This window comes from Branchiostoma floridae, chromosome 11 (assembly GCF_000003815.2).
Source record: "Branchiostoma floridae strain S238N-H82 chromosome 11, Bfl_VNyyK, whole genome shotgun sequence".
NCBI lineage: Eukaryota > Metazoa > Chordata > Leptocardii > Amphioxiformes > Branchiostomatidae > Branchiostoma > Branchiostoma floridae.
The window spans coordinates 19,325,158-19,352,086 of record NC_049989.1 but is presented as its reverse complement, the minus strand read 5'-3'; the positions used below and the strand labels follow the sequence as shown (position 1 = coordinate 19,352,086).

Genomic DNA, 26,929 nt, shown 5'->3' with positions numbered 1-26,929 from the left:
TGTGCGATCGTCGTGCGATCACTAACTTCGGGCATTTTGGAAGATAATCATGCACTTCTCCTTCAACTGTCTTGGTATACAAAACGCTGTTTTGGATTCGTGCCGGTGGTTGGTTCTGTCACGGCCTGCTTTAATGTCCTATGTTATCAAAATTGTACGACGATTGCACGACCTATGTGACCGTGCTCTAACCGAGAAGGCTACACATGGTCCCGCCAGCACAGCTATGTACAGACATACGGCCTCTAATCATTTTTCAAGCAGTCTGACTCAGAAGGGCTGTGGTAAATTTCTGTCAGGGGCATGTTGGCCTATTTAGCTGAGGAGTTGTTTTGTGTAGGCCCTGGAAACAGCCTGGCATCCAAGATAACATGTGCGTATGTGTGTGTAACTATAATAGGACACTAAGAAACAACGACAAATTCTCTCACTCAAGATGTAGAACTGCTCGTTTCGCTAACAGCGCATTAACATACTGTGTAAAGCTCCTGAACCAAGACGGGTAATTTGTGTACAGTAGTGAATGGTTCTTTGTGTACTAACTTATCAATTATTGTAAACAATTAGATGTTTATTTTTACTTTTTTTTAACAAGTCAGTGGTTGAAATACTGGCCATAAAGAAACGACAATTCAGCCTTTTGTACATGTGCTGCAAGTGTTTTTAATGTCAGTGTCAACAAACCGTTTCTGTCTCATTATGCGTATGTCTATATATATGTGCTTCTCTGTGTTTGTGTTCGTGTCTGTATGTGTATGAGCAGAGTATGTGTGCGTATCTGCGAGTCTTTCTTAACTTCCGGCAAGTAAGTTAACGTTTATATTCAAACTTTGCATACCGGTGCCTTCCACAGGTTGCTGCGTACGTTACAAACATCATCCTAGTCCTGGTGCTGACCCGGGACCGGCACATGCACAACTGGACCAACTACCTCATCGTCCATCTGTGTTGCGTGGACATCCTTCTGGCCAGTACTGCTCCTTTCATCGCCGCCGCGAGGGTCACTCAAAGCTGGACCATGGGAGCGGGCGTGTGCCACGGACTGACGTACACCATGACGTTATCCGCTACGGTGACCATGTGGACTATGGTTCTCGTCAGCATTGAGCGTTGCCACACGATCGTCAAGCCGTTCACAAGGGGATGCATCTACGAGACACGTAACTTCTCCGGGACATTGGTAACGGTTTGGGCAGGTTGCGGTGTGTATTGCTTGCCGATGGCTTTGTATTTCAAAGAAAGAACGTTCACGTTAGATGGCGATGAGGTCGTCATTTGCACGTTGGTGTGGCCGGCGGTGGGTGCGTCAAACGTTTTTACCGTACTCGCCCTTATCCTAACGTTTTGTATCCCCCTGGTCGTTATCAGCGTCAACTATTACAGAGTGTTCAGAACCTTCTGGGCATCGCGCGCTCGCGTGAAGACAAGAGACGTGCCTCTCCCCTCGCTCTCCACCGACAGTCGCACCAGGGAAAGGGACTCCACAGCGAGCGTTGGGAACCACCAGGGGACGTCGCCTGGTCAAGCAGACGGTGCAAACATTGGGAACTCGAACAGAAATTCCCGGCTTAAAACTACAGCGTTCTCTGGGAAGGACGTGCGTGTGGTGAAGATTCTGGTCATGCTGGTCGTGACGTTTCTAGTCATGTGGCTCCCCGTCATGATCATGATTCTGCTCATTCAAGTAGACGGAGAGAATTTTCAAGGGCACGTGCTGAAATCCCACCATTTCGTGAGTGTCTTGTGTTTCACTCTCTGCAACGCCATCCTGAACCCGATGTTTTACGGACTTCTGAATCAGAGCAATCGGAATGGAGTGCGTAAGCTATTCAGGTCTTGATCTCACAGCGGATCACATCAGACATCATTATGATAAGCGAAATCACTTGAAAGTTCATCTGTGTTGGTAAAAGTCATTCTCGAACAACTGTAGCTTCCAACACACACAAAAAACTGACTTACCCAAAATTTCCGACCGATCAGGTCCAGTCTTCGTCAAGGAATGAACGTCACGTTAAGTAGACACACCAGACAAGGTCATAATCTTTGACATAGAATATATAGAGGGATCAAATAAGCCATCTACATCAGAGCTTTACAACCATCCCTGAACAGAAACGACAGGCGCAAAAGACTCCCCGCAACTTATGATCCACCGAGTCACGTGTTCTATCTACATAACAGGACGTCACAGAAGCAGCAGATTGTTTATTTATTGACAAAGATTGTAGCCGAAATTGGGTAGGTCTTATTTGTAGTGTTGGACATAACAGTTCAATTTGTTCCAGAAATTTAAAGCAAGATCATATTTCGTTGTTGGATTTTAACTAGGGAATAAAATCTATGTGGATGCTTGGCATGTCTTTTGTTTTCCTTTTTTGCACTGGGTCCCATTAGATTCCAAGCTATGTCCGGGCTATTTGGGGGCTTGAGAGGCCTAGGATGGAATCTAGCCTGACTAAAATCGCGCCCCTAGCGGCCGGCCCTACTATAGTCGCCGCCATAGGAGGGGGTATCAACCCCATCCAGCGAGAGATTGTGTAAAGGCTATATGAAATCCACTGAGAGTTAAAATGTTGACAGACACCATAACGCTCACCAATCTGAACCCAAACATGACCTTCTGGGGAAGGTTAACATATAAGCAAAGCATTTTAATATCTTGAACCAATTACATTACAAACTTAAGCTTCTTACACAATCAACTTTCTTAGCCTTAATTTGACTTTAGTAAAGACTTTATCTAGCTTAGATAAAAATCCTCTAGATCTAGATATTTTTCAATAGTCTATGTTATTTAACATGTCTTAAAAATTAATTACACGAATCAAAATTATAACAGAAGGTTTAAATGTACTCATCAGAAAGTCTAGGCTTTAACATTGTACATACAGATTAACTGTTATTGAGTCATTTACATGAATAGAACATGTGAGAGTATCCACTACAATCCAAAATTTTCATTGAATTACGCATTGAAACAAAGTTCATCTACTATAACGAGTATAAGTAAAAGAGTGATGCTGAAACAAAAGAGCATCAGATCGTAAAAAGTGTGTAGCAGGATCAAACTGTTTAAGGCATAACCAATACTAAATCACCATAATAGATATATCTAAATCTAATATTTACACTAGCATTTCCTTATCACTTCAACACTACCCTACCCTTACTTAATTAATATCCACTTAGACGCATGCATTACAACATAACATGTAAACGAAATGAAATACACATGTTGTGAAATATATACATTGGCGCTTTGATACCATTTTCAACATTACTCTACCCCAAAATATCAATTTATTCTTTGATATAATAATAAACGTGACGTCAACTGTCTGTAGCCACCAAGCATCAACATGATAGATAAGTGACTGATTGATTGATATATTAATACGTTTATCATTTATCAAAGCGGCATGTTTACGTTAGATATAGTGATAGCATAGCTCGAGATGTATTGTTTATTCAACTGTAATACTACATGTACATGTAATAGTTCTTAGTCTTTAGTATCCCATCATGGGATTTGCTGCATTTAGCCCGCATGGGCAGGAACATGCAAATAAAGATCACCATTAATTTATTAAATAATACATCACTGGAAACGTGTACCTTCATAAAAAAAGCTACCTTCAACAAAAACACGCCAATCCGTCAAATATAATCTATCTCAAGGAATGCTTATTCAAATTTTCTATAAAAAAACGCACTTCACTTCCAGAAAAGCTGCCAGGATCGGAGGCCCAAACATATACCAATGAGAAATACATGAGTTACCCTGTCCATTGACATTAAATTACACCCCAACCCGAACGCAAACATAGCCCTCTGGCGACAGTACACTCCACAAAATACTCTATATTACATTACATTACAAACCTGAACCAAAACATTTTTCACCTGAACTTAATACGACAAAGTATATAGTCTTTAGTAATGCCTTTGTACTTAATCAGTACTCTAATTTGTACTTAAACAATACACTAACAAACTCTTGTTTAATTAGCCTACCCAAAATCGCATGCATATATCACATATAGAGTTAACGCTACATTGCATATAAAGTTTGAATATACATTCATATATTTACCTAATATTTGCACTGTATTTCTCCTAAACTACTTAATCATTATTTGCGCTGATACAACTTTGGACTGGTGTTTACAAGTTTACGTCTATTGTCTCATTATTCATTATTGCGTATTTCTACTTTTTTTATCTTTTATTTTTATTCTGATATAAACGTTTATTACAAAGAGTAATTGCTAAATTCAATTTTACGTTTTTTGCGATTACAGATGAATCTTAAATATACTCAAGTTAGAATTTATTAGTATCCTCATTTCCATTTGATTAATATGTACACATAGTATATGAGTATTTTATGGCATCATTGTTTTATCTTGATAATTTGTTTTACTATCATTTCGTAATTGATTGATCATGTTTGTCTTTAGCTATTCTATGTGTAATATGAAATTCATCTTCTTTTTAATCTTGTTATTCAAGTTGATTTAAAGGGTGACCAACGTTCTAACTCTAACAGGCCACCCTTGTACAGTTATTTTACTGTTTGTTAATTTTTTGCACTTATTGTGATGTTGTACCTAATAAACAAATAACCGCAAACATGTGCGGGGAGCTGTAACCTGTGCCACATGCTACATCTTTTCACGCTCCTTCTTCATGCGGCGAGCTGCAAACTTCTGTCGAAGTTTGCCCTGAAACAAACGTCTGTTGTTTCTATACTGACTATCAGTATATTTACAGAAAAGTATAAAACATTTTAAGTCATACGTGATGCAAATAAGGTAATGCCCATACTCTCTATAAGTAAGAAATACAGTATTGTAATAAAGGGTCGTTGAACTCCAGCAAGACTGCCGTAGACATATCTATAGCATCAAGTAAAATCATGTTTCTATTGTGGTTGCTACAATTATAGCACCGTTAACAAGATTGGCAACAGAATTTCATCAGAAGATGTGGACGGTTCATATGGACGCCAACAATAGAAAAGTTATGCACTACTGATTATTATTAGGTATATCACAAAGAGGGCCTTGATGGCTTTGTGTCTGCAGTATTCTACGCACAATTAGACTTAAAAGGACTTCGTGAATATTTCATGCTGTTTTCGAAAATATATCTAAGAATACGCCAGTCCGTTGTTGCCCTCCTTTCAGCCATGGTAACAAATACATTATGTCTTTACGCCTTTACAGGATGATATGATACTATTAGGCATATGAGGGTGAGGCGTTAACATCCCAGCACGTCACGTTACTCCCATCAACATTATATATATATATATATATATATATATATATATATATATATATATATATATATATATATATATATATATATAAATATTGTTGAATGATGTTGAAAAGCAAAATTACAAAGTTCATTTTATCCTGAAGCTGACTTCTTGTTTCAAGGAGTGGAGGAGAAGGGGGTGCTAAAAGTGCCCGCGCCAACGTTGACATCTTATAACTTCCGGTAGACGTGGACTAGGACTTTTCCTAAATGTTTGTTGGCAACACTTTTGAAATTATGTTACAACCTTTTTATTTTGTGAGTTGCCATGGCAACGGGTTTCAAGGCATATCTTGAAAAAGAAAAAATTACTAATTTAGGATTAAACCACACTCGTTGTCCTATACCATAAACATCTTATACAAATTTATGTTTTATAATTTATGCTTCATTTGATTTGATGATATACATCTCTCTCTCTCTCTCTCTCCCTCTCTCTCTTTCTCTCTCTCTATATATATAGGTAACCTTTAGTATCCTTATCTAAAGTTGGTTATGTACACATAATCTACAAAATCATTGTATTAAAATTCTAAGAGGTTGGTTTATTCTCATTTCGTTATAAGTTGGTTAAGTCTATCTTTATATAACCTATGCGACGACCATGAGGTGTAACCTTTAGCACATGTTACTTCTTTTCTTTGTCCTTCTGTTTGCGGCGTGCTGTCAACTTCTGTTGAAGTTTATTTTCGAACTGGCGTCTGTTGTTTTGATACTGACGCTCCAACCGTTCCTCGTCGTCTGCGTGTTGCTCCAGCAGTACCTCAGCACTCTCCGCGATGCTCGCCAGCCTTTCTCCGCCATGCCTCGCCTGTTTTATACGCCTTTTCGCTGCCAGTTTTCTTTGAACGATGGCCTGAGCACGTCGTCTCGTTTCGTTCTGTACTTCGTTGAGTTTGGCTGCATCATCTTCGTGGGTTCTTAGGACACTTTGGGCCTCTTCATAGACCAGGGACATGACTGAAGTTGACGCTTGCGGTGCAGCTTCGTTAGCCGTCTCGTATGTATCTTTGGATGGCTTTTTGGAGAGAAGACTTAAAGCGACTCTCTGATCTTTTCGGTTGAAAGATGTGCCATCGCTTGTATCTTCTGCATCTGGGCAAATACTGCATGCAACGTCCAAGGTGTCATCTAAGGACTCTTCTATCATACGCAAGTTTGAATCCAGATCGGAAAGGATCTCTTCGCCTGTAGAAAAATATAGAGTGAATAAAAATAGCTTAGGCCAAAATTAGCATATTTTGACACTATCAAGACGCTGTTGAAATGTCCATTCTTACTAGCCACGTGCACGTCAGTCTGTGCATTGGTTCTTAATATAATTGTTAAGTTGTCCATAATGTATGTGTTTCATCACCTGCTTTAACATCTTGTGTCGGAGGCGAGTGAATGCCGAATATCTGCTGGAAAGTTTTCCAGATGTAATCCACCAGTTCCTGGTCATAATCATTCTCAATGGATGCATCAGAGGCTATAGCATCACAGATGATGGTTACCAGGAAATTCACGAGGATTATGAAGATGCAAATCATGAACAACGTGAAGTAGACTGGGCCAACATATCGGTTCGCCTCCAAGATTTCTTCAGCAACAAACCTGAAATAATATGATGGTAAATTTCATACTTTTGTGGTCGAAAAGCGTCACAGTTTCTATCACATTACAATTACTTCAGAAACTAAAATCACATTAGTCAGTTCCATGCAGTTGTCTTCATTGTGTTTCAAACAATTTTTGCTGATTTGTTTAATGACATATTGCAACGAGGCGTTTCCTCGTTGTTGGTTAGATGGTAGTTTTATACCATAGAATGTGCTAGTTGAAGTTAGGATCTAGTATATATATTCATATAGATATTGTTTTCATCTCAATTTAATGGGGCACACAATGCAGTATATTAACAAGAAAGTACAAAATACACAAACCTGCCAAGCAACATATCAAACAGGGCATAGTTTGTGTGCAACACGTTGCTGAATGCCTTCATATGTGTCCCAAACACCACCATACCTGTATTGTATATGGAAGTAAATAACCTGCTATTAACACTTTTATTGCTTTTACATGTAAAACAATTACAGGGTGTTACAATTGCTATATAATTTATACGTATGTAAAATGACCAGGATGATGATGAAAAATAAAAAAAGGTCAAAAGACACATGAAGATCCTATCATACGTTGTCTATGCACCAGTGAAGAGCGACAGGATTGACTGATAATGCAAATTCTTGATAATTGATGCTTCATACTCTTTGACGTCCCACCGTATAAGAAATAAGGGAGCATGGTAAATATCAGGAAGGTCATTATGTTTACGCTTCTTAATTTAGGTCACCGAAATCGGATAATTTAGAGTATGCTATGGTAAGTAAACAGAAACGCATACCCGAAGAGATGAAGGCCATGAAGACTATGGCGCTTGTTACCGAGAAGCCGATCAGGTCATTCTTCATGGCACCCGGCAGAGCGAGGAACTTGGCAATGGTCTTGTTAAAGCGGACCACGCGAAGCATCTTCAGTGTGTTCACGAAGACTAAAATGGCCAGTACGATTTTGAACGCTTCATCCCACCAGAAAGTAGACTCAAAATCAACAAAATGGTCTATTCCAAGTTCACCTAAGAAATATGGATTAGGACAAGATTAATGGTGATCACGAGGCATTGATTTAAGACCATAAAAGCCTGCATTTTCGATACACTGATTGCCATTTCACAGTGGTGAAACATGTACCCGAGGTTTAAGAAGGTAAGCGCCCTATCAATGTTATATGCTTTGGTATGAATCGCAATAAAATACAATGTAGCGCCGCATGTGCTTACCTGTTACCTCCACTATCATCTTCAGTGCTTCAGATGCAAAGTGGTACCTTATTCCAAAGGCACAGATGACAACTGCAGATCCAACAATGCTCACAAAAGATATCAGATTCCAGACGGAAAGGAAAAACCTCATCCCTTCCCCTTCGATATTCACCACTTCCATGATGAAGGTAGCAAGAAAGAAAAAGATGAAGAGGATGTGGGCAATCATCACGCCGTAATCAGAAGTGTTTTCATACTGAAAGACCCTGTGTGTCCCAACGACTGCAGATGTAGAGAGATGGCCGACATTATTCCTCTGCACGACCATCCGTAGGCTGCTGAATAGCTTGCGGGATGGATAGTAGAAGGACATTTCCAGAACCAACCACTTTGTATATTGGTCGATCCAGTTGTTACGCTGAAGATCAGACAGGGTAGATGTTGCTTTGGATAGGGCAGTGGGAAGTTCCATTGAGTATTCTGAGACGCAGTCTGAACCGTATGCCATCGTACTCGTAGCATTGAATTGCCAACATGACAATCCGTCATTAGTGACCGCCACTATCCAACCATTTTGGGCATTGTCTTGTTGCATAGTGTCTGCAAGAAGTAAAAAAAAGCCTTAGGGTAAAAACGGTTGTCTCCGTTATCAAGAAACTCATAACTGTTTTGGTATCAAAGTCCATGAAATCGAAGAGAATCTGGTGAGCAATTTTCTTGGGATAAAGAGAGCATTCTTGAAGCTTACCAAATTGTTAACATTCAAATTCAACTAGCGAATAGGAAGTGTGAATGAGTACGTAATAATTGCAAATGTAAATATGTGAAAAAATAAGCTGAATGCGTTTTTTGTAATACGGAGGAGGTGAATAAATGAACTGTTTTTACAATCCTCTATTACAGTCAAATAACAGAGAACGCTACTGATAGAATACATACCCGCTGCCTCCCTAATTTGAGTAAGGCGTGGAGGGCCGATTCTGAATGCTTCAGTGTGAAGTGGAAACTGCCGGTCCAGGTACTTCATTTTCCACCCATTATACCAAAACGAGGGATATAAAGTAGGCAAAAGGATCTTCTCGGTCCATGCCCAAAATTCTTCAGGAGTCGTTATCTTTAAAAAAAGACAAAAAGAGAGATAAGTATGTCACATCCATACTATCAAGTTGCCAATAGAATTGTTTTACAATTATAAATGTAACGGTTTAAGAATTGTGTTGAACGTAAATTATAACCAACTACTTAAAGAAAAAAAATGAGTTGCATTACAACATAAATCTTTTAAAAGCATAAAAAGAAATATTAGTAAATCTTGCCGATGTTTTATAAGTTACTAACCGAATCGAAATCTTCTGTCAGTGTTGTGGACAAGGTCCGAGATGCATGGAAAGCAAATGGATCTTTATCCTGTTGACTGATGAAAAACAGAACAGCAACGAACAGGAAGAGGAGGATGTACTCCTGCAGAACGAAGAAAAACCTTCGCCGCTGATTGTTCTTTCTTTTCATCCTCAGCACGGAGGCCACTCCAGGCGGGTGAACCTTTTCTGAAGCTGAAAAATGCACACATAATCATACCGATGTAAAATTAATATCTATTTTAATAGCTCCTTTATTGTAACTCTCGAGCAATGCAAAAACGAATTGAAGAAGCGTCAATGCCAGTGTCATGAAACGAATGACAAGAGTCCATCTTTCATATACTAATTAACAATGCATCTATGATACTGTATAATGTTATCTTAGCCCTACTGGCCTGGTCCGTACTCCAGTTGTGATAATGAAGGTGAAGAAAGTAAAAATTACCTTTACGATCCAAAAGGTGCAGATGCAGTTTATCTGTCTTGATCTACAAATTAACAATGCATCTATGATACTGTATAACGTTGTCTTAGCCCTACTGGCCTGGTCCGTACTCCAGTTGTGAGAGTGAAGGTGAAAAATGTAAAAATTACCTTTACGATCCAAAAGGTGCAGATGCAGCTTATCTGTCTTGATCTCGTACTTCCTCTGCTTGCTTGAAGGCGTCGGGTTACAGATCCAGGCAGCCAGTAGTGCCAGGATTAATAGCTGTTGATAGGTCAATAGCTGATATTACTTACTTGCGGGCTTACAAAGGTGAATGATGAATAGGCATGTAACTTTATACAGAGGCAATAATAACACATTCAAGCACAACGCACGGTCATTTGTACATACATGGTAGTCGGATTATTGCTAGTTTATAAATCTAACCATATCTAATCTATAACAGCAAAGACAACATAGCCGTGCCCACACGTAATACAGAACATTGTGTTGATAACATTATGCTGAGTCAGGCATGTACATCAATTTTGCTTTGAATTGTATAAAAATTAACATGGATATCGTATACGTATCAACCGGGCATGATAATATCTAAAGCACATAGATAGTGTCGTTACCTGGCCAGTCTCCGCGACGACACTTGACAAACAAAACGAGAGGAAGAAGGCCTTTAGCCACGCTTCGCTCTTCTCTCTACCCCAGTCCAGGCTGTACATGATCACAAAGAACGACGAGACGACGGACGACACCACTACTATCATCCATGCCACGTACTTCGGCCAGCGGGACAGCCGCTTTCCAGCTTTTTAAGACAACGGATAAAGACGCATCAGTATCAGTTCGTGATATATCACAAAGAAATTAAGGAATACCTAGTTTTGCAAACTGTAGTACGGAGTAACAGCCACTACAAAGATGAAAATATCATGTTTGTCGGTCCACAATGCACTCATTTTACTAGGGCAGCGATCTAACTACAGTCACTCTGAGACCAAGTAATTTTTAGCCTTTTTTTTTACAATTGCAAGATATGAAGTTAAACAAATTTAAATCTAGGTCTAAGCGAGGTATCAACGCGATTGTCGTCTAGTGGAATAGGCGTCTTGCTACAGAGCTGTAAAACATGTGTCCTCAGTAGGGTAGCATTTAAAGATGGGATCAAAGAATATAATAATATAACAATAAATGATAACTCACAGTTACTACGTCGCACTCCGGGAGCTGTGATGGAACCAGGGATCTCTTTCCTGAACAGCAGAAGCGGCGCCATGGCGACCGGGGTCACCACAACCGTAGTGACGAGGCCGACGTACAGCTCCTTTTAGAAGGGTACGCCGTAATGTTATAACCATGAATGATACACTTTGTATTTTTGACCACTTAGCCCATAGTTTAACTTTTCTGGAAACATTTTCTTTCATTTTCAAACCTGCATCAGATCTGTCAATTGAAGATAGAGAAATAGTGTTACCAGTTGTGACAAAAAATGGATGTAAACTTCCTTGTAAACTTATGCCATAAAACAAACGTTGTCTCACTTGTAGCGTGAATCGTATAAATCCCAGGTTATACACGATGTTGGTGATGGAGTCATCGTCCTCGTCCCTGTACCACATGGCACTGGCCACCATCATAGCGTTGACAACCGCCCAACAGCAAGACAGTCGTTCTGCCTTGGAGAAACTGGAGCCTGAGAAACACGTAAAAAGCAATCTTACAAAAATGCGTCTGATATTTTACTATCGATTTGGTCAATGATTTAGCTTTATAAGTTAATCAGAATATTGACGTTTTCCTTTAAACAACCGTAATTCTACGAGATTCTGACGTAAGAAATGTAGGTGAGAAACAGTACTGGTTGTGTAAAAGAAAAATCCAATGTCCTTTGCTTTACCAATCTGATTGACATGAAGACAACACAAATAATTAAAAATCTCAATCTATACATAGATACCTTTGGGAGACACGACCGGGGATGTCCACATGTGCTGATCATAGAACAATGCGTTTGTGTTCTCCCGAAACAGAGTATTGAAAGATTGCATCTGTTCTCGAGTTGCCGCGTGTAGAGCCTTTTGAACTTGGCAGTCACCTCTCACATCAGACAACCAATCATAACACACGAACTGGGATCTACAAGAGTAAAGTTAAAGGATTACATCATTTATTTTTCAAATCTACCGTTGTAAAGTTTAGAAGGAGCAAAAAGGCATAGACACAGCCACATACTAAAAGGCATAGATACAATGATCTGCTATAGATACAACGAATCTATATTACGAATCTATAAACTGACATAATGATTGTTTTGCATCTTACGTTCTGTCCGTTTGCATATCTTTTATAATAACTTCTCTCAAGAACCACGACGCGGCGTCACCCCCACCGGTGTTGTCGTGCCAGATATGCAGAAGTTCCAAATGCCCGAGCGGCTGTTTTACTGGCATAATGAAGTCATAGGAGCCACCACGGAGCAATGACTGGAACAATGAAATGCAAAACGTTTTAGCTTAGGAGCACTCTCTTTGTTTCTATCTCCCGAAATAACAACTCACCCAATCGACACGAAGCCTTGAAAAGCCTGAGATCACGCTTTAATCTCAACTCTATCAAGCCTTGGCTTCTGTGACATTCCCTGGCATAGTACATGTGTATCCTATATTAATACATGTAGTCCTGAAAAAATGGTGGGCCAGCCTTACTTCTCCACCAGGATTCAACATCTTGACCGCAGTCTTCAATTTTGAACCGAACAGTTGGAAGCCAATCCGTGCCGAGGTACCAGCAGCGAACATAGAGCCGGTGTTGATGGTGATGTGGTATAGATACGAGGCTGGCATCCTGTCTGGTGGTAGGACGGACAGTTGTTCCAATTGGATCTTCTTCTTGGGAGATTCATTTCGCATCTTCTCCTGGTGAAGAAAGGTAAAAAGATAAATAATCTGGACGGACAAAGAAACATATTATAAAATATTGTGACCGTGATAGTGTTTAATGAAAAATAAGCTACCCACTCTACATTTTATTTATTATAACATTGTTTCTTTCGTTCTAAATATTTATGTTCAGATAAAAAGCAGAGGTTACCATTTACTTGATCGTTTAAAAGCTTTTGCCGTCTACCTTCTTGATATTTACTTTTACTTAACATCTTGTTTTGAATAACAATAGCTACCGATAATGGTAGATATTGCACATTGCGAAAAATATTGTTTTGTATTGCATCGTGGTTGATACCTATGACTGCTTATGATCATGTTGTTGTGTATTATCTAATTAATTGTAACAACATTGGCTATAGCTATTTTTCCATAAAAAAATATTAAACTTAGTATGAAAATTATTGCACTGATGAATATGTGCTTATTACTATTATTAAGTAGGGCAACGGCTCTATGAATTGCTTCAACTGTATGAATTGTCATGTTTTAGTTTCTTGTTTCGTTTATACATGCTTTTTGGTATTGATTTTGTTTCACTAGCATAATTATTTATGATTGTGCCTGCGCATTAGTGTCTTTGTCTATGAAATTAAAAATATAATCATAGTAGGAAAAAAAACGAGCTACTCACCCGAAGACGCTGAAAGTCCACATTTAGGAAGATTATCAACAGGAGGTAGATGACCCACTCGCCGATAACCACGTAAAACACCTTGTCATTTTCAGTTAGGCTTTCGGGATTTCCAAAGATCTTGTCGAAATCAATAGAGTTTGGAGGAAAATGTACGCTGCCACCGATCACAGCTTTCGGCCTTGGAAAGCTACAATTACACTTCATGGCACTTGTGGATAGATCCAATATAACCTGGAGAGAAACAAATTTGTTGTTAGGTCAACTTACGTAAAATGATATTGACACTTAAAGTGATACACAAAGTGACATGTTTTAGGTATTAGACATCTAATTTCAGAAAACATGAAATTAGAAAAAGAATGGGGAAGAATGGGAAAAGGCTAGTGTTATGTAATTTCAATTATTGTTTGTCGTTTTCCGTATCTAGAATTACTTGCAATCTTTTTTGGGAAAACTATTTGCAATAAACATGTCGCTATTTTGTTATATCTGGATCAAGTTTGCTCACCCCACAGTCTTTTTCCCACTTCTCTGGCGAATCCTCCCAGCTCATACAGTTCACAGTTGATGCCCGCAGTTTATATTCACCAGCGGAAGGCGCAGTGTGCTGAAGAATATTAGATCCTAAATGATGCAGGTTTCAAAAATAAAAGAAAATGTTTTCAGAAGAGTAACATATTGAACACATTCCTCAGATTCCATACCTTCAATTGAGGCAAAATTTACCTCTGGCTATTTGTTTGAATCTAATGTATAAGCAACTGGTGAAGAATTGCAATGGTTACTGCAGCTGCGCAAATTAAAATCAGAACTCAATCATATGAAAATCACGATACAGCTGTAGAAACATCAGTATTGCATTCAACATAGCATATTACAGAAGACTTCTTCGCAACCGGTTGTTTTTACCTGCTCACGTTTCGATGCCAGCGAGACATTTTTCTAGAGCTTCTAACAAGACTACAGCGTAGGCAGGTTAAGCCAACTGGTCGTGAAGAAGGTCTCCAATATCCTATTTTCTACCAACCTAATGAAGTTTTCTTACATACACAGATTTATTTTACTTCTCCACAGACACCCTGTCTGCTACCTTCGTCAGTGCAAAGTCATTTATCAGAGCAGTGCATTTCTCTGATGAATTTATATTGATGAAAACAGCGAAATGATTGTCTGTTTGTTTGGTTGGTTATTTTGATCTCCAATTAGAGTTACAATTATTATCATAACTCTATTCTTCCTGGAGTCGTCTATCAACATTACAAATTAAAACAATCAAATAAAGTTAAGAAAAACAAGGTTGTTTAGATATAGTAACAACACTATGTTGAATTGACTGACCAAACATAGAGACATTCATGCTTTATGTTATCATTTTTTGTTTGGATATCATTCATCATTTGCCATAAAGATTGACTTTCGTCAGATACCTGTTGTCTGGATCCCAACGTACAGCTTTCCTCGGCGTCGCCCGATATTAGGAACCCAGGTCCGTGAGCTGCCCGTTTCCCGATGCCATGCCAGAACAACATCCTCCTCCATCACCGTCTCCATGTCGTCATACATCTCCTCTGTTGGCAGCGCATCGTGACGGAAGAAGATCCTGAAGGTGGCAGCGTGATCCCACCACGACAGATGCATCACAACCACAGTCGTTGCAGCCGGTACGTCGTATGCGTGGTATGCCATTGTCATGTTATTTCTCCGTCCGACATTAGTACCACTATCTTGGAGCTGCGTCCCACCGAATCCACTTCCATCCAGGGCTCTGCGCTGACGTCTGGGTTCATCTGTAAAGCCAAATGCTATAGGGATCGAGAGATCCATCTGCATAGAGCAGTTGTCCAAGTCTTGAGATCCCAACGAAAACGAAATGATGGGTGTGGTGATATTCTGGCCAAAGGTTGATCCGTTCCAAGAAAACAGATTTCTGTCCATTACTACCATCTATAATAGAAAATGACAAGATGTAGTACTCCGATCTAAGAAAAAATACTGATGCTTGGCACGAGATAACATATTCACTAGTCCATACACTTTCTTAAACGCACATACATAATTACTACGAGCAACGTTGCCAATTTTGCATAATAAACACCAACTGTTTGTGCTATTTATATCATTTAGGAAAAAAACATTTGTTGAAATATTTGATGTTGAATTGGTACGTGTTAGCAATTTATACATGTAGTTTTATTCTTGACACTATTCATTGTTTCGATATGGTTATATGTAGATAGTGTTTTTTAAATTTCAATGACAAACAAAACAACGTGCAGAAAATACAAATAAACATCATCAACTTAAAAAAAATCTACAAGTGAATCACAAACCGTTGCATCTATACTGCCATTAGGCGAACAGCTTGCGAAAGAAGATGACACATTGACCAGGCTTCCACGAGATATCACATTGTTACTATTAGTGGACCTCACAACTTCTACGGTGACACGGTCTCCTTTAAATACAGCATGGTAGTCCTCAGAATCTGGCAGAATGGCCAGTAAAGCGTCTGCTGCGCTGTCAATTGCGTTCGTCAAAGACAAGCCAGCTATACGTTGCTGCAATAATGCGAATGTAATAATGAATCATGTACTTGTTTGAAATTCCCATCTATTAACATATATGTTTATAAAGAAAACCGTAGTTGTTTTTTAACATAGTGTTTACAATAAAAAAAATCACTAAAAGATAATCGAATTATTTCCTAATATAGCTTATAAATACTTCACTGCATGAGTGGCGAAAGTAACATGAGGTTAAACCAACCTGTAGATTAAATTCCAATTGCTGATCTTTTAAGGTCTTAAGCTGCTGTTTAGGTGAAACGTCTGCTGAATTGACATCGATGTCGTCGATTTTAAAAAGACCCACAGAGGTGTCCAGTTCGGGCAGATCTCCAACCGGCAGTATTTGGAACAGACGTGAAACTGTTTGTGCTACGACTAAAGATATCAAGAACATTATCATGGTTAATGCAATTATAAAAGTTACACTACCATGACGAATGTTTGTGGAAAAATAGACACACAAAAAGCATAGCAGTATCATACAGTAAATTGAAAAAATAACAAACCATGCAGTGTAAAAATGCCATAACCAGACGATCAAAAGCAAAACAGCCAAACGCAAATATCAGAGTTTATTTGATAATATACTCAATTCAAGGACGAACATATTCATACTGCATTTATCGCAGTCTATGAAGAATCTCTCCAACTACTCTTAGGCCTTTTTACCTTCATTTAATCTCTCCATCGTTGGTATTCTTGCACCTTGTGATGCTCTGATGAGTTCAGAAGACATGCTAAACAGCTCCACAGCTGCTTCCTGTTACAAAAATATGTAAAATATGAGCATTGTGATCACAATATACACATTATCTTACCATAGATATTTAAATCAAGAAAATAATGAAATTTTAAACCGAGCCAGAAAACCTGCTAGGGGGGCCAAAACCTACACCAAGTACTCTCTGCCCAAGAGCTATCCGCACTCAGAAATCAAAACAATGGCATGTCCAGACACGGTACCAAAACCGGCAGTTCATCTGCAGTACCATGATTAGCCATTAGGGAGCCAAAAATCTGATCATTTTGAGTTCTCTTCAAGACATATACACATACCTATTATCAACACAAGCAATCCAGGCAAACTAGAGATATCCTGTTCATCCCCAAACATATGTACACACAAAAGATCACATATACATACATGAGCACCTGTAGACGCTACTAAAACATGGCGAAGGTAATTCAATCATGGCTTACCACTTCAAGTGGAAACTCCGACGAAATGTTTGTCAGGTGTAGAAATGAGTCGTCCAGGAACAATTTGTGGACATTTTCCAAGGTGGTTAAAACCTCGTCCGATGACGTGCCTTCTTTCAACAGCTGGCCCACTCGATATTTCATACGTTGCATCTTTAAAGGGCAGATAGTACATAAAAGCACATAAAAGTCATGTTAACAGTGTTTTGTATGAAGTACATGCTAGATTCATACAATGAAAAATCATTAGAGTAAAAAATGCAGAGTCTACAAGAGCAAATTATTTGTAAAGAAAATGTTTTACCGTTTGGAGAAGACTTGGAGTAGTTTCAGAAGTGCGGTACTCTCGGCCGCTGGCTAAAATCGCAAAGAATCAATAGGGAGCATGAAGTACCCTTTTTAGCAAAAACTTATCGCATTATGAATATTGAATTAAATATGAATTCATAAACTACATTTTGCATAACACACCAACTGGAAATATATAAGAAACATTTAGATCTTTCTTTGAGTATTTCTAACATGTTACTTAAAACATCAAACAGTGCTATTTTCAACGTACGTCGTGGTGTCGTCACAGGTGTGGTCAATGCATGTTTTTGTAGCTGGAATTCTGCAAAAAGACAAGATGTGTATTCATGATAGTAATGTCAGACTAAAACGTTACGGTCATGTGTTCACAATTCACCATTCCCTAGTTGTAATTGCATGATAATTGAATACTCGCTGTATCATTGACTTTCAATATCAAAGGTTTGAAACTAACAGGGTCTTGAAGTCACCTCACAATGCAATTACATTAAATGAATTGTATGGAACAAAATCCAATTTTGTAAACAAATAAAGTTAACAAAATCAAATGTGGTAACTGAAAGTGAGTAGGAGAGGTAAAAGGACAACACAGAATAGCGGAAATATAATTATTTTTATTTTTGTGGAAAAAAAATCCAGAAGAAATTACTTTGATGACATATGTTGCTGATTATACTCCTACCTGTTGTAGAAGACATCGTTGTTGATTCTAACTCCTCTAACCTAACTGTTTTATGTCTGGTGTAGAGCCTGTAAAGAAAACACACACGCGTTCAGCAAGTTTGCAAACTCACACTCGAGTATCATATGACAGATGACTATCTCTGTGCAAAAATGCCTCTTCATGTGACCTTAATTAAGATGCTAATAGAGTACATGGTACAGTAGAAGCTGTTTAATTGCACACCCCATTTACCAATGTATTTCGTGCATTTATCCGGATTGTGTAATGATGCGCGGTTATCCAGCTGGACCGCACCGGTTTGGGATTTGGGAATTCCGTGCAATTAACAGAAGCGTGCAGTTATCCGTTGTGCAATCAACTGGCTTCTACTGTATTGGCAAATACAGGTTTTATCGATACTATCTATAAATAGGCTTTCATACTTTTGAGATTTTATAAGAAAAATCTACACTTATGTATATTTGATGCACACTGGCCACGTTACTGGCATTTGATAGGGGATGTGGACATAGTCAATTATGTCACCTGTTTTACGCATAGTATGCAGTTGAGTAAACCAGAACGCATCCGTGGTGGCGACATATCTGTCCGTTGTTGTTGTTGTAGCCTCTTGTGTTGTGGTTTTCCTTACTGAATATTCAGTGACGACGGCAGATACTATTGAGAAACATATGTTTAGATTTAACTTAATAATCTATCTTTTCCATTAACGGTTCCCTGCATTCCGACACCCCTAATGTGCAGAAGGATGTGCAAAGGTTAGGTGTGACTTTTCGCTCTGTAACAACTAGCTCCTGCCAAAAGCGTGCCCGTGTGGTACGCCGAATGACGGTTATAGTACGCAGTGGAGCCCGAGCATAGAATTAGAAGGCTGTCCCCAAAGATACAATTGGTGGACATTATTTGTAGGAATGCTTCGACTGATCTTCCTTTAATAAGCAAAAAAAGAAATCACAGGAATCACAGGACAAGACTAAGCGCCATGGGACTTCACAACAAGTCAATGTAAAAGCTAAAGCCTGTCTTTCGATTACTTTGATTTTCAATGTATTATCAAACGTTTTCTTTCTTGTAATAACTGTTCTTTACACGGTAATTGCCAACTCAGGTTGAGAGAATGTGCCCTCTTTGAACATGATGGTTTATGTGATGTGTAGATAACTAATACATTAAGTTGAAATATCTACCTGTGCTACCATGGATCTCAACGGTGTCACTACTTCCGTACACACTGACGGCTGCAATCCGGATGATGTACTTAGTGGTCGGTTTGAGCGCCGTTATGTTGAAGGCAGTTAGAGTAGGGGGTACACTGCAGTGTTATAAAATGATGTCCATTAATTCCTGAGGCTGCTAAAATGCAAAACCTACAACCCTTGACGCTACACGTCAATAAAGGTTAGATACCCAGGTGATAATATACGCCAAATAGCGCTTACTCAAGCAACTGGATATGATTTTGACCATTTTCAAATCATATCAAGTTGCCAGAGTAATTGCTATTCGGCGTACCTTGACGTTAGAACTTATGTTAAGAATTAACAGATTCTCTCTCTCTTTCTCTCTGCCTCTGGGTTCCAGGGGCTGAAATTTCAAATGTGCGGGGTTAAATCGCAAAGGTCTTGAGCGGCTGACATTTGGTACTAACTTGGATGACCTCAGTACAATAATTGCTTCAATACGTACGATATAATACGACTGTAGGTTTTGAACCGCTCATAGCGGCAAGGATTCCTACCCCTACAAGTATGGCCCCCTGGCTAACGTGCTCGAGGTGTGGGTCTACTCAAACACGCAACCTCCACCTTAACGTGGCGTCGGGCGTGGCGTAACTGGTAGAGCGTTCGGCTCGGAATCTATAGGTCTAGAGTTCGATCCCCACCGTGCCCCCAACGTTTTGCTCTTGGAAAATGCACTTTACACGGCCTTCCTCACTTCACCCAGGTGTAAAAAATGGGTACCAGACTTCGGTCGGGGAGGTAAAAGACTGTATGTGACACTGTTAATATAAGTTACAAAACTTGAGTGCAGTGCCACATTGTCCTCGTTTGTCCCAAAGCAAATAGAAAAAAAAACCTTCACGCACGTTTTTTTTATTCACGTGGGGCTGTTTACTCACGTGAATTGCATCTCGTCCTGGCTTACATCTTCTATCACTTCAAGTTGATAGGAGACAACGGCTGCGACAGGTGGCGTCCATTTCACATAAATCCAAGTGGAGGAAACCTTTTGAACTTTGAAATCAGATGGCGGATCTGTGTCTGGAAAGAGTAAATTTATAAAATGAATTTATCTTTGTGTACTTTGCAAGTGTATTTCGCAGATCGCAAAGTATGCACACCTTTTTCTTGAGAAAAAGTTATATAGTCATGCCAAACTATTTTTTTATATCATACACTTCACATTTTTTTTAGATGGTCGACGATCTTGGTTTACCTGTGATGCCTGCTGTGGTTATAGTTGTGCTTCGCGCAAAGCGACTGATCGCCGTCAGACTGAGTATGTATTGGGAGGCAGGGATCAGGTCCTGCATCACATAGCTATTGCTGCTGCTGGAAAGGGTGATAGTACTCGTGGATCTTCGTTTCCGTTGTTGCCCTGAGCTGTCGATTTTGAGTTCGTATCCTATGAGCTTGGCGACTGGTGGCGTCCAAAACAGGGTAAACCTACTGTTACGTATGTCGTCCACAAATAGACGAAATGGGGGGTCGGTGTCTGTGGGTTAAATAAAGAATATGTTTCCTTCATTTAGAGATATTCATGATAGTCCATTGACAACGATTGATCACGGATTACATACGAAATCCATTGAATACAAGAAATATAATGATAAGTTTATTGCAAATTCTTGCCCGTGGGCTAATTGCAGGTGACAAAAGAAAAAAAGACAGACAAATAATGGTAAGCACTAAAACAGTATAGTAAGCGACTACTCTGGTCTAACTTAAAGATGTAACTTATTGGGTTTGACTTCTTATAACGACATAAAAAGATTAGAGATTAAGAGCACCATTAAGGGTAATAACCTGTTATTATTGTCACGTCTGCTTGTGGTCCCTGGAAGAACTCGCTGATGCAGCTTACCGCCACCACGTACTCTGTAGCAGGGACGAGGGAAGTGAAGGCAGCCGACACAGCTGACTGGGGAAGATGCCATGAAGAGGCAACGATCATAGTTTCCTTGTCTGTCAGCCACACCTTGTAGCCAAGCACCAGTGTTCGAGCAGGCTTCGACCAACTAACATTGACCGACTCAGGGCTGGCAAGACTCAGGCTGATGTTGATAGGGGGATGGAGTCCTTCGGGTGCAACAAAGAACAAACAGTTTCACAGAAATTCCTCTCTTTTACTTTTGTTCAACATTTTAAAGTACAATTAACACAATATAAACTAAAGTGTTAGTTGTTCAATAAGCAAATACTAGATAGATTGTGCAGATGGTCAGATGTTTAAACTATTCTTCTTCGATGATAGTATCTCCTGTTCAGTAGCTGTTTTATCCCTTGTGCCGTGTATCGTATCACCTGCATGTCTCATAGCTTTATCGGTGTAAAAGAGTTGCCGTTGAATGGTTTAATTTTTGGCTACGATATGTCAAATTCTTAGTTATATATTATCTTTAGCTTTCATTTTTATATGCATGCTACACTGGTAGGTTCTATATCTGTATCTATATATATAGCCGGTATAACCGCCCTTCGGCATAACACACCAGCTTGGGCGCTAGCAAACAGCATATACAACAAGATTCGCTGAAAGAAGAAAAGGGAAAGCGGGAGCCCTATTACCTAAAATATTATTCGCTCACCAGTTATGCACTCTGTGCTGACGTTCGCACTGTCATTCCACATTCCAAACGCAAAAACTGAGAGAGAGTACTGCACCCCGCTGAACAAGCCGGATACTGTTGCATTGGTGTCACCAGGACTTCTAAAATGTGTCATCGGGGAAGGCTGAAAGAATCCTGTAAAATAAATTAATTCGTCACAACTAAGACAGAAAAAAGCACGAAAAGATGTTGTTGATTTCCTGCATCAACAATGTAACGGTTATGTATAGTTTGTGGTAATCCTGGTAACCGTGTGATTAGTCTTAGGAACCTGGCACCATCTTGGCAATCTTAAAACATATTTTATAGAGAATCTTTATTGCGAACTCATACCCAAAAAATACATGAAAGTGCAATGATGATAATGATACTGAATGGTATACAATAACAAAGAGGACATTAAGTGAAATAGGGGTCATCAATTAGTCACATACTTCTAAACTACAACGAATGCTTTTGGGTTTGATTTCTTGTGCTTCTGTATGCAGTGCAGGATGAAATTCTCGACATTTTGGGAGACATATGCATTGGGTAGTGCATTTATAATAGGTTCACTTTCCTAAAAACACTGTTACTCGGGACATAGCCCTTCCTATCCAAAGAGCATATTTGACCTATCGCTGATACAAAACGCTTCGCACTTGGAACATAATGTGACCGTTCTATATATCTAATTGTAAAACATTATACGACTCTGTTTTACATTAATGCGCTCTTGGATTCTCGACTGCCAAACTGTAATTCAGTATTTTTCGTTATTGGACTTGTATATGCCCTTGCCAGTTTTCATTTCTTTAATTTCGGTGAAGCTAATATTAACAGCTCCTACCGTCCTTCGTCATTGTGGCCTGTATCTTTCCACAAATACATTCAGTGCTGGAAACAAAACAACATTGTCCTGTATGTTGAAGTGAACTTACCCTGTGTAGGTACGTAGACGATATCGTATCCTATGACGTCAGGGACTGGCTCAATCCAAGTGATAGATATTGAAGTAGTTGTGATCGTTGTACAAGAAAGTTGTGAAACCGGACCAAATCCTGTAGGTAAAAGTTCTCGTGAATTTTTTTCATAATGTGATGTTACTCTCAATACGTTACATTTTGCGGCCGAGTGCAGTGATGCAGCTATCATTTCACCCTATATCATGACAAGGCTACTTTATCTTAACATTTTGTTAGAGATAATGCTGGCCAACCTTTCCGTTACTTAACTAAGCGTTCAATTTTGAAAGATCGTCAAAGCAACTTAAGTAGAATGCATTAAAACCAAGAAGTTTGCTAAAGTTCTGCTGTACTTGAAAGGAAATATTATTAATTTTGATAATTCGTTGAAAACCCAAACCAGGTAAGAAATATCATAAGGGTCTCAAGTTTTGTTGGGAAGAGAAACAAACACACACACACACACATACACATACACACACACACACACACACACACACACACACACACACACAGACGCACACACACACACTCACGCACACAGGTATTGAAGTAAAAAAGAATCAAGTGCTCCTTAATTGCTTCTTAATGAAAAAAACTCCTACCGGTACAGGTGAAATTATCCACACGTAAACTGTAGCCAGTCGCACAGTAGCAGTTGAAGCTTCCGATGATGTTGTTACAGAACTGGCCACAACCTCCGTTTGCGTTGTCACATTCGTTAATGTCTGAGGAAAGAAATGTACAATTTCTTGTAACAACAAAGGTCATGATCAGCACAGTATCAAAACATTTTGTATCTACAGTAACGCGTCGATGAAGGTTAGGCATTCAGCTAATAAGACACGATAATAATCAGTTACTCAAGCAACAGTATATGATTGGGGAAACGTTCAAACGTTTTAGATAGTATCTACTTTTTTTTGTCAGTGACACTGTAAAAGATAGTTGAAGGGCAGGTTTTATATTGTGCCTTTGATACGAAAATTGATACGAAAAGTTTGGATAGTAAAACACAAAAGTTTGACAGTGACCTAAGTCTTACTTTTGTTAGCCATTGGACTATCAAAAATGTTTCATCATCTCCTTTGCATATTGATTCATAGGTCGGGTATGAAATCTGCTAAGCAGCCAGCTTTCCCCAGTGTCACTGACAAATGGTAGTGGATACTTCCTAAACGTCTGACCGTTTGTTTCAAAAATCATAGCCAGTAGTTTGATTATCTACATAACATCCGAGAAGAATGTATGTCGTGTCCATAGCTCCAATAAATCGACAATATATCAAACAAGTCGTCAAATTTTTGTCATATACTCTCGATAGTAATGGAAGCCTTCTTACCAGAACAGGAAAATCCGTCAATATCGAGCATATATCCTGTGTTACAGAAGCACTCAAAACTACCGATGGTGTTGTTGCAAACATGCGAACATCCTCCATTTGCTGTGTTGCATTCGTCAACATCTGCACAGGAAAGAGAAGAAAGGGTGAATTGCATCCTATGTAGCAATACTCGGCGTGTCATCGCAACGCCTCAAACATACGAATCGATTGCTGAAAAATTACACCGGATTCTTTTAACCTTTGTGCAATATTAAAATGCATCCGGCAGATGTATATGTTTTGATATTGAAATTATTGTCCTTGATCTGTATGTCAATGAAAACTGTTTATAGTTAGATAAATGTCATGTTTATAGTTAAGTCTGTCAATTTTCGTTTTCTACAACTGGATGCGCCTACAGCCACGTGGTCACAATGCCTCTTTACTCTTTTTGTATAAAAGATAAAGAGAGAGACGCTGGTTCTAACAAGCACAATGGCTACAGAATTGAGTCAAAACTAAATATTATGATAACACAAAGGTATACATACCATCACATGCAAAACCGTCGACATTCAATACGTATCCCGTGCCACAGGTACACTGAAAGCTCCCGATGGTGTTGCTACAATTCTGCTCACAGCCTCCATTTGCTACGGAGCATTCATTGATATCTGAAAAAATGTAGTAAATACTCGTTGTTAACATTTATAATCTAGCGCTTCAATTGTCTGTATTTTATACTTGTTCTGCTATTTTGCGCTGGATAAGATCACAAAGTACAGTTTCAACAAGACTAGACCTCTGACCCCCATGTTACCAACCTCTATAACAAGTTTAATTTATGTTCTACTCAAGAAGGTTTGTGCTAAGGCTTAATCTTGTTGTATTATGAAAATGTCTAACCATTTGAGTTATTTGAGTTATGTGTAAATGTATATATGTGTTGGCACACAAAATCAGCTAAGCTGCTTGGGTTTACCATGTATTGCATCGTCTGCAATCTCAATAGATTAGATCAAATGTAGTGAGGAATTACTGGGGCAAGACAATGGAGGTTTAACGAAATTTCAATACACGACAACAGGTTAGAAACATTATTGTATAGCAACAGAATATTAGCTACTTATTTTTCAACTACATGTAGTAACAATATTCCCTACTGTCACAAGAAATCAGATCAGCATTTAAGGTGTAGCCAATTCCACACGAACACTGGAAACTCCCAATGGTGTTTGTACAGGTTTGCGCACAGCCACTATTTGCATTGGAGCATTCATCGACGTCTGCAAAATTGAAGAAAGACAGGTTAAGTAATATAATTACATTAATTCACACCCACATTCATGCAAAGCTTAGTTGTGAATCGTCCTTTACACTTTCTTAAAATACAAACCATTTAAAATAACCAAGGGATGTAGCATTGACTTGTTCTACTAGTTCATCCTAGTAGAAGAGTAAAGTATATAACTCCAAACGTCCGTAGATGATAATAGTATTTTATCCAGTTGACAGGTGATTCTTTAAATACTTCTAACTTTAAATATTTCTAACCTTCATAAACATCAGGCAACGCATATACTGTAGATATTTTAGCATTGATTTAATTTTTCAAAATAAAGTCCAATTTAAAAAAAAATGTGTTCTAACCGTCACATGCCAGGCCATCTGCATTTAGGTTGTAACCGTTCATACAGGAACACTGGAAACTGCCGATGCTATTCGTGCAGGTCTGCCCACAGCCACCGTTTGCAGAGTCACATTCATCCACATCTGTGTTATAAAACATATCATATACAGTGAAACTAAGGTAAGATACATAATTCGTGACAATCAGTTTTAACTATTGATATCATGACGACAACCATGGCTTATTCCGCAGTTGGCTCTTTGAATACCCAATTTTTAAATTCAGATATAAAGCTTGTCAATTTGGAGAAAAACATGTCATGTCTAAAATACTTAATATATAACCTGCAATAAAATAGCAAAGAGAAAATTTACCTCCGATAATATCCTTAGCATGTTGCAAGTGTGTAATTGACAGTGGTGGAAAGAGATAGGAAGAGAAAGGTAAGAAAGAGAGAGCGAAAGAGAGAGAGGGTATGTGGGAGAGAGAGAAAGATGTGTGAGATAGAGAGAAAGAGATAGATAGAGTGAGTGAGAGAGAGGGAGAGAGAGGGGGAGAGAGAGAGAGAGAGAGAGAGAGAGAGAATATACGTACATAAAGATGCCTTTACAAAGAACCAGAAATGAACCTAGTTTTCATGAGGAAACATCGCTACCTACCGTCACACGAAAACCCGTCTACATTGAGGATGTAGCCAACATTGCACGAACATTGGAAACTTGGGATAAGATTGGTACAGGTCTGGTCACACCCGCCATTTCCAGATGCACATTCGTCGATGTCTGCATTTGTAAGCAAAAATATAATCACACGCTCTATTGTATTTTTTTTTACAATGAGTCAGCTTATTTATATGTTTCAATCTCTTTCTTGTCATTGTCTTGACAAGGCTGCTGGGGGGACAATCTGGCAAAGAATT

General features: G+C 39.0%; 2 protein-coding genes across 2 annotated transcripts in view; one reads left to right on the top strand and one right to left on the bottom strand.

The window, feature by feature from the left end:
• The window catches only part of LOC118425334 (free fatty acid receptor 4-like), a 3,127-nt gene extending 1,287 nt beyond the window's left edge, over positions 1-1,840 (top strand). The window contains exon 2 of the mRNA XM_035834143.1: positions 854-1,840. Within this exon, the coding sequence (XP_035690036.1) occupies positions 854-1,840 (987 nt within the window). The remainder of the gene's footprint in view (positions 1-853) is intronic.
• A 4,116-nt stretch (positions 1,841-5,956) lies between these two features.
• On the bottom strand, positions 5,957-11,266 carry LOC118425333 (polycystin-2-like). The gene is made up of 9 exons (XM_035834142.1): positions 11,141-11,266; positions 10,561-10,745; positions 10,090-10,204; positions 9,473-9,687; positions 8,153-8,552; positions 7,718-7,948; positions 7,254-7,338; positions 6,686-6,924; positions 5,957-6,516 (listed from the first exon to the last, which is right to left on the bottom strand). Exons 1-9 carry the CDS (start codon positions 11,211-11,213, stop codon positions 5,957-5,959), a joined length of 2,103 nt encoding a protein of 700 aa, XP_035690035.1. The 5' UTR covers positions 11,214-11,266.
• Positions 11,267-26,929: the final 15,663 nt, after the last annotated feature.

Bases quoted from the DNA above. Each gene is read 5' to 3' on its own strand.
- LOC118425333 (XM_035834142.1), bottom strand. From the start codon at position 11,213: ATGGCGCCGCTTCTGCTGTTCAGGAAAGAGATCCCTGGTTCCATCACA. The intron at 8,553-9,472 runs GTTAGTAACTTA...TCTGATCTTCAG, and splicing joins TGACAGAAGATTTCGATTCG to CGTAACAACTGGATCGACCA. The intron at 6,517-6,685 runs GTGATGAAACAC...ATTTTTCTACAG, and splicing joins GACACAAGATGTTAAAGCAG to GCGAAGAGATCCTTTCCGAT.